Source organism: Drosophila nasuta, chromosome 2R (genome assembly GCF_023558535.2).
Source record: "Drosophila nasuta strain 15112-1781.00 chromosome 2R, ASM2355853v1, whole genome shotgun sequence".
NCBI classification, from domain to species: domain Eukaryota; kingdom Metazoa; phylum Arthropoda; class Insecta; order Diptera; family Drosophilidae; genus Drosophila; species Drosophila nasuta.
Window position 1 is genome coordinate 28,119,406 of NC_083456.1, and position 7,187 is coordinate 28,126,592.

At 38.1% G+C, this 7,187-nt stretch overlaps 1 protein-coding gene across 1 annotated transcript; it reads right to left on the reverse strand.

Annotated features, from left to right (window-relative positions):
* Positions 1 to 2,661: 2,661 nt before the first annotated feature.
* LOC132785184 (mucin-2-like) lies at positions 2,662 to 6,953 on the reverse strand (the record flags this gene model as incomplete). Its single annotated transcript, XM_060791176.1, has 2 exons — positions 2,662 to 3,054; positions 5,094 to 6,953. Coding segments are annotated over 2 exons (2,253 nt in total), but the record flags the coding sequence as incomplete, so codon positions are not given.
* Between the last annotated feature and the right edge of the window lie 234 nt (positions 6,954 to 7,187).

A 7,187-nucleotide genomic window follows, 5' to 3' on the forward strand; every position in this document is an offset into this window, starting at 1 on the left:
ATAAGAAATCATAAAAATTATTAGAAATTAATTTCTTGTAGAAAAACAATTGCTTGTATATTTCAAGGTCGGAAATGCTGTTTTATTAATTATAATATTATACCAAATTTTTATTATTTTTCGATCTCTAAACTGATCAGTTGGACTGTAAAGTATACCAGGAATGCATCAAAACTCGGAATACATTGTTGGAAGTCATCTTCTGGATTTCTGCTGCACAAAAATTCGATCTCTTAGATTTGCGAAAAGCCTGCAGATAAAACATAAAATAAAATACTATCATATATTCATTGTTACAGTACGAACAGTTTATTTGTATCTTTCAAACAAAAAATTAAGCTGAATATGTTTGAGATGAAATCAAAACATATATTTACAATAATAGATCGTTTTACCGATGAAAATAAAAATTCGTAATAGAATGACAAACAAGTAAGCATAAATAAATATGTTTGTGTTTTTAATATTTGAATTATTTTATATGTATGCTTATAAACACATTGATATAATCTGCTAAGATTAATTGCTAACAGTTGAAAGTTCGGCCATAGCCATACATATAATATACAATACATGTATATGTAGATATGCCAACTTTTCTGTACTGTTTTGTAACAGCTTTATTGTAACCTCGGAAAAGCGGAGCGCAACGAATGGAATTTGAGACCATTCAGATGTGCTTGTAGATCACATTATTAAAACCGCTTCTTAGAACGCGCATTTACATTAATTTACAGTTAATAAATGAATTTCTTAGCATTACGTGCACTTGTATTGCTCTTTGATGTTTAATCAGTGAATAAATGAATTTGTACAAAGAAATTTTTATATAGGAATGTAAAACATTAATATTAATTTATTTCAATTCAACTTTATTCCACAATTAACATTTTTTGATTTTTATCTCTTTTTTTCATATGCTGAAGACCTCAAAAATGTTGGAAAAGGAAATAAATTTGGAAATAGGGGAAAACCTGGTCTTGATGGAGACGAAGTTGATGAAGGCGATAGTGTTGGAAATAGTGAAGGGAAAGGAGGCAAAGTAGGTAAAATCGGTAATGGTGGAAAGAGGGGAGGCAAAGGAGGCAAAGTTGGTAGAACCGGAAGTGGTGGTAATGGAGGAGGGAAAGGAGGTAAAGTTGGTAGAACCGGAAGTTGTGGTAATGGAGGAGGGAAAGGAGGTAAAGTTGGTAGAACCGGTAATGGTGGTAAAGTTGGTAGAACCGGTAATGGTGGTAATAGAGGAGGCAAGGGAGGCAGAGGTAAGACAATATTAGGTGGGCGAGGCAACGGTGGTAAAGGAGGAAAAATAAAAGGTGGTCGAGGTAAATGGTGATGGTGAATGTGGTGGTGATTATGGTGATGGTGTGAATTGGAAGGTGTAGTAGACGTTTTAGATTCTGTAGTGGTAGAAGATGGTGTTGTGGATTCTGTAGTTATAGTGGTAGAAGTTGGTGTTGTAGATTCTGTAGTTGTAATTGAAGAAGTTGGCGTTGTAGATTCTGTGGTTGTAATGGTAGAAGTTGATGTTGTAAATTCAGTAGTTGTTACGGTAGAGCTTTGTGTGGTAGATTCTGTAGTTGTTGGTGTTGTGGATTCAGTAGTTGATTCAGTAGTTGTTGGTGTTGTAGATTCTGTAGTTGATTCGGTAGACGTTGGAGTTGTAGATTCAGTAGTTGTTACAGTAGAGCTTTGTGTGGTAGATTCTGTAGTTGTTGGTGTTGTAGATTCTGTAGTTGATTCAGTAGTGGTTGGTGTTGTAGATTCTGCAGTTGATTCGGTAGACGTTGGAGTTGTAGATTCAGTAGTTGTTAACGTAGAACTTGGTGTTGTAGATTCTGTAGTTGTTGGTGTTGTGGATTCAGTAGTTGTTGGTGTTGTGGATTCGGTAGACGTTGGAGTTGTAGATTCAGTAGTTGTTACAGTAGAACTTGGTGTTGTAGATTCTGTAGTTGTTGGTGTTGTAGATTCTGTAGTTGATTCAGTAGTGGTTGGTGTTGTAGATTCTGTAGTTGTTTCGGTAGACGTTGGAGTTGTAGATTCAGTAGTTGTTACAGTAGAGCTTTGTGTGGTAGATTCTGTAGTTGTTGGTGTTGTGGATTCAGTAGTTGTTGGTGTTGTGGATTCGGTAGACGTTGGAGTTGTAGATTCAGTAGTTGTTACAGTAGAACTTGGTGTTGTAGATTCTGTAGTTGTTGGTGTTGTAGATTCTGTAGTTGATTCGGTAGACGTTGGAGTTGTAGATTCAGTAGTTGTTACAGTAGAGCTTTGTGTGGTAGATTCTGTAGTTGTTGGTGTTGTGGATTCAGTAGTTGATTCAGTAGTTGTTGGTGTTGTGGATTCGGTAGACGTTGGAGTTGTAGATTCAGTAGTTGTTACAGTAGAACTTGGTGTTGTAGATTCTGTAGTTGTTGGTGTTGTAGATTCTGTAGTTGATTCAGTAGTGGTTGGTGTTGTAGATTCTGTAGTTGATTCGGTACGCGTTGGAGTTGTAGATTCAGTAGTTGTTACAGTAGAACTTAGTGTTGTAGATTCTGTAGTTGTTGGTGTTGTAGATTCTGTAGTTGATTCAGTAGTGGTTGGTGTTGTAGATTCTGTAGTTGATTCGGTAGACGTTGGAGTTGTAGATTCAGTAGTTGTTACAGTAGAACTTGGTGTTGTAGATTCTGTAGTTGTTGGTGTTGTGGATTCTGTAGTTGATTCAGTAGTGGTTGGTGTTGTAGATTCTGTAGTTGATTCGGTAGACGTTGGAGTTGTAGATTCAGTAGTTGTTACAGTAGAGCTTTGTGTGGTAGATTCTGTAGTTGTTGGTGTTGTAGATTCTGTAGTTGATTCAGTAGTAGTTGGTGTTGTAGATTCTGTTGTGGATTCGGTAGACGTTGGAGTTGTAGATTCAGTAGTTGTTACAGTAGAACTTGGTGTTGTAGATTCAGTAGTAGTTGGTGTTGTAGATTCTGTTGTGGATTCGGTAGACGTTGGAGTTGTAGATTCAGTAGTTGTTACAGTAGAACTTGGTGTTGTAGATTCTGTAGTTGTTGTTGTTGTAGATTCTGTAGTTGATTCAGTAGTGGTTGGTGTTGTAGATTCTGTAGTTGATTCGGTAGACGTTGGAGTTGTAGATTCAGTAGTTGTTACAGTAGAGCTTTGTGTGGTAGATTCTGTAGTTGTTGGTGTTGTGGATTCAGTAGTTGTTGGTGTTGTGGATTCGGTAGAAGTTGGAGTTGTAGATTCAGTAGTTGTTACAGTAGAACTTGGTGTTGTAGATTCTGTAGTTGTTGGTGTTGTAGATTCTGTAGTTGATTCAGTAGTGGTTGGCGTTGTAGATTCTGTAGTTGATTCGGTAGACGTTGGAGTTGTAGATTCAGTAGTTGTTACAGTAGAACTTGGTGTTGTAGATTCTGTAGTTGTTGGTGTTGTAGATTGTGTAGTTGATTCAGTAGTGGTTGGTGTTGTAGATTCTGTAGTTGATTCGGTAGACGATGGAGTTGTAGATTCAGTAGTTGTTACAGTAGAACTTGGTGTTGTAGATTCTGTAGTTGTTGGTGTTGTGGATTCTGTAGTTGATTCAGTAGTGGTTGGTGTTGTAGATTCTGTAGTTGATTCGGTAGACGTTGGAGTTGTAGATTCAGTAGTTGTTACAGTAGTACTTGGTGTTGTAGATTCTGTATTTGTTGGTGTTGTGGATTCTGTAGTTGATTCAGTAGTGGTTGGTGTTGTAGATTCTGTAGTTGATTCGGTAGACGTTGGAGTTGTAGATTCAGTAGTTGTTACAGTAGAGCTTTGTGTGGTAGATTCTGTAGTTGTTGGTGTTGTATATTCTGTAGTTGATTCAGTAGTAGTTGGTGTTGTAGATTCTGTTGTGGATTCGGTAGACGTTGGAGTTGTAGATTCAGTAGTTGTTACAGTAGAAGTTGGTGTTGTAGATTCTGTAGTTGTTGGTGTTGTAGATTCTGTAGTTGATTCAGTAGTGGTTGGTGTTGTAGATTCTGTAGTTGATTCGGTAGACGTTGGGTTGTAGATTCAGTAGTTGTTACAGTAGAGCTTTGTGTGGTAGATTCTGTAGTTGTTGGTGTTGTAGATTCTGTAGTTGATTCAGTAGTAGTTGGTGTTGTAGATTCTGTTGTGGATTCGGTAGACGTTGGAGTTGTAGATTCAGTAGTTGTTACAGTAGAACTTGGTGTTGTAGATTCAGTAGTTGTTACAGTAGAACTTGGTGTTGTAGATTCTGTAGTTGTTGGTGTTGTAGATTCTGTAGTTGATTCAGTAGTGGTTGGTGTTGTAGATTCTGTAGTTGATTCGGTAGACGTTGGAGTTGTAGATTCAGTAGTTGTGACAGTAGAACTTGGTGTTGTAGATTCTGTAGTTGTTGGTGTTGTAGATTCTGTAGTTGATTCAGTAGTGGTTGGTGTTGTAGATTCTGTAGTTGATTCGGTAGACGTTGGGTTGTAGATTCAGTAGTTGTTACAGTAGAGCTTTGTGTGGTAGATTCTGTAGTTGTTGGTGTTGTAGATTCTGTAGTTGATTCAGTAGTGGTTGGTGTTGTAGATTCTGTAGTTGATTCGGTAGACGTTGGGTTGTAGATTCAGTAGTTGTTACAGTAGAGCTTTGTGTGGTAGATTCTGTAGTTGTTGGTGTTGTAGATTCTGTAGTTGATTCAGTAGTAGTTGGTGTTGTAGATTCTGTTGTGGATTCGGTAGACGTTGGAGTTGTAGATTCAGTAGTTGTTACAGTAGAACTTGGTGTTGTAGATTCTGTAGTTGTTGGTGTTGTAGATTCTGTAGTTGATTCAGTAGTGGTTGGTGTTGTAGATTCTGTAGTTGATTCGGTAGACGTTGGGTTGTAGATTCAGTAGTTGTTACAGTAGAGCTTTGTGTGGTAGATTCTGTAGTTGTTGGTGTTGTGGATTCAGTAGTTGATTCAGTAGTTGTTGGTGTTGTGGATTCGGTAGACGTTGGAGTTGTAGATTCAGTAGTTGTTACAGTAGAACTTGGTGTTGTAGATTCTGTAGTTGTTGGTGTTGTAGATTCTGTAGTTGATTCAGTAGTGCTTGGTGTTGTCGATTCTGTAGTTGATTCGGTACGAGTTGGAGTTGTAGATTCAGTAGTTGTTACAGTAGAACTTGGTGTTGTAGATTCTGTAGTTGTTGGTGTTGTAGATTCTGTAGTTGATTCAGTAGTGGTTGGTGTTGTAGATTCTGTAGTTGATTCGGTAGACGTTGGAGTTGTAGATTCTGTAGTTGTTAGTGTTGTGGATTCTGTAGTTGATTCAGTAGTGGTTGGTGTTGTAGATTCTGTAGTTGATTCGGTAGACGTTGGAGTTGTAGATTCAGTAGTTGTTACAGTAGAGCTTTGTGTGGTAGATTCTGTTGTTTTTGGTGTTGTAGATTCTGTAGTCGATTCAGTAGTAGTTGGTGTTGTAGATTCTGTTGTGGATTCGGTGGACGTTGGAGTTGTAGATTCAGTAGTTGTTACAGTAGAGCTTTGTGTGGTAGATTCTGTAGTTGTTGGTGTTGTGGATTCAGTAGTTGATTCTGTAGTTGTTGGTGTTGTGGATTCGGTAGAAGTTGGAGTTGTAGATTCAGTAGAACTTGGTGTTGTAGATTCTGTAGTTGTTGGTGTTGTAGATTCTGTAGTTGATTCAGTAGTGGTTGGCGTTGTAGATTCTGTAGTTGATTCGGTAGACGTTGGAGTTGTAGATTCAGTAGTTGTTACAGTAGAACTTGGTGTTGTAGATTCTGTAGTTGTTGGTGTTGTAGATTGTGTAGTTGATTCAGTAGTGGTTGGTGTTGTAGATTCTGTAGTTGATTCGGTAGACGTTGGAGTTGTAGATTCAGTAGTTGTTACAGTAGAACTTGGTGTTGTAGATTCTGTAGTTGTTGGTGTTGTAGATTCTGTAGTTGATTCAGTAGTGGTTGGTGTTGTAGATTCTGTAGTTGATTCGGTAGACGTTGGAGTTGTAGATTCAGTAGTTGTTACAGTAGTACTTGGTGTTGTAGATTCTGTAGTTGTTGGTGTTGTGGATTCTGTAGTTGATTCAGTAGTGGTTGGTGTTGTAGATTCTGTTGTGGATTCGGTAGACGTTGGAGTTGTAGATTCAGTAGTTGTTACAGTAGAGCTTTGTGTGGTAGATTCTGTAGTTGTTGGTGTTGTAGATTCTGTAGTTGATTCAGTAGTGGTTGGTGTTGTAGATTCTGTAGTTGATTCGGTAGACGTTGGAGTTGTAGATTCTGTAGTTGTTAGTGTTGTGGATTCTGTAGTTGATTCAGTAGTGGTTGGTGTTGTAGATTCTGTAGTTGATTCGGTAGACGTTGGAGTTGTAGATTCAGTAGTTGTTACAGTAGAGCTTTGTGTGGTAGATTCTGTTGTTGTTGGTGTTGTAGATTCTGTAGTTGATTCAGTAGTAGTTGGTGTTGTAGATTCTGTTGTGGATTCGGTGGACGTTGGAGTTGTAGATTCAGTAGTTGTTACAGTAGAGCTTTGTGTGGTAGATTCTGTAGTTGTTGGTGTTGTGGATTCAGTAGTTGATTCTGTAGTTGTTGGTGTTGTGGATTCGGTAGAAGTTGGAGTTGTAGATTCAGTAGAACTTGGTGTTGTAGATTCTGTAGTTGTTGGTGTTGTAGATTGTGTAGTTGATTCAGTAGTGGTTGGTGTTGTAGATTCTGTAGTTGATTCGGTAGACGTTGGAGTTGTAGATTCAGTAGTTGTTACAGTAGAACTTGGTGTTGTAGATTCTGTAGTTGTTGGTGTTGTAGATTCTGTAGTTGATTCAGTAGTGGTTGGTGTTGTAGATTCTGTAGTTGATTCGGTAGACGTTGGAGTTGTAGATTCAGTAGTTGTTACAGTAGTACTTGGTGTTGTAGATTCTGTAGTTGTTGGTGTTGTGGATTCTGTTGTGGATTCAGTAGTGGTTGGTGTTGTAGATTCTGTTGTGGATTCGGTAGACGTTGGAGTTGTAGATTCAGTAGTTGTTACAGTAGAAGTTGGTGTTGTAGATTCAGTAGTTGTTACAGTAGAAGTTGGTGTTGTAGATTCTGTAGTTGTTGGTGTTGTAGATTCTGTAGTTGATTCAGTAGTGGTTGGTGTTGTAGATTCTGTAGTTGATTCGGTAGACGTTGGAGTTGTAGATTCAGTAGTTGTTACAGTAGAGCTTTGTGTGGTAGATTCTGTAGTTGTTGGTGTTGTAGATTC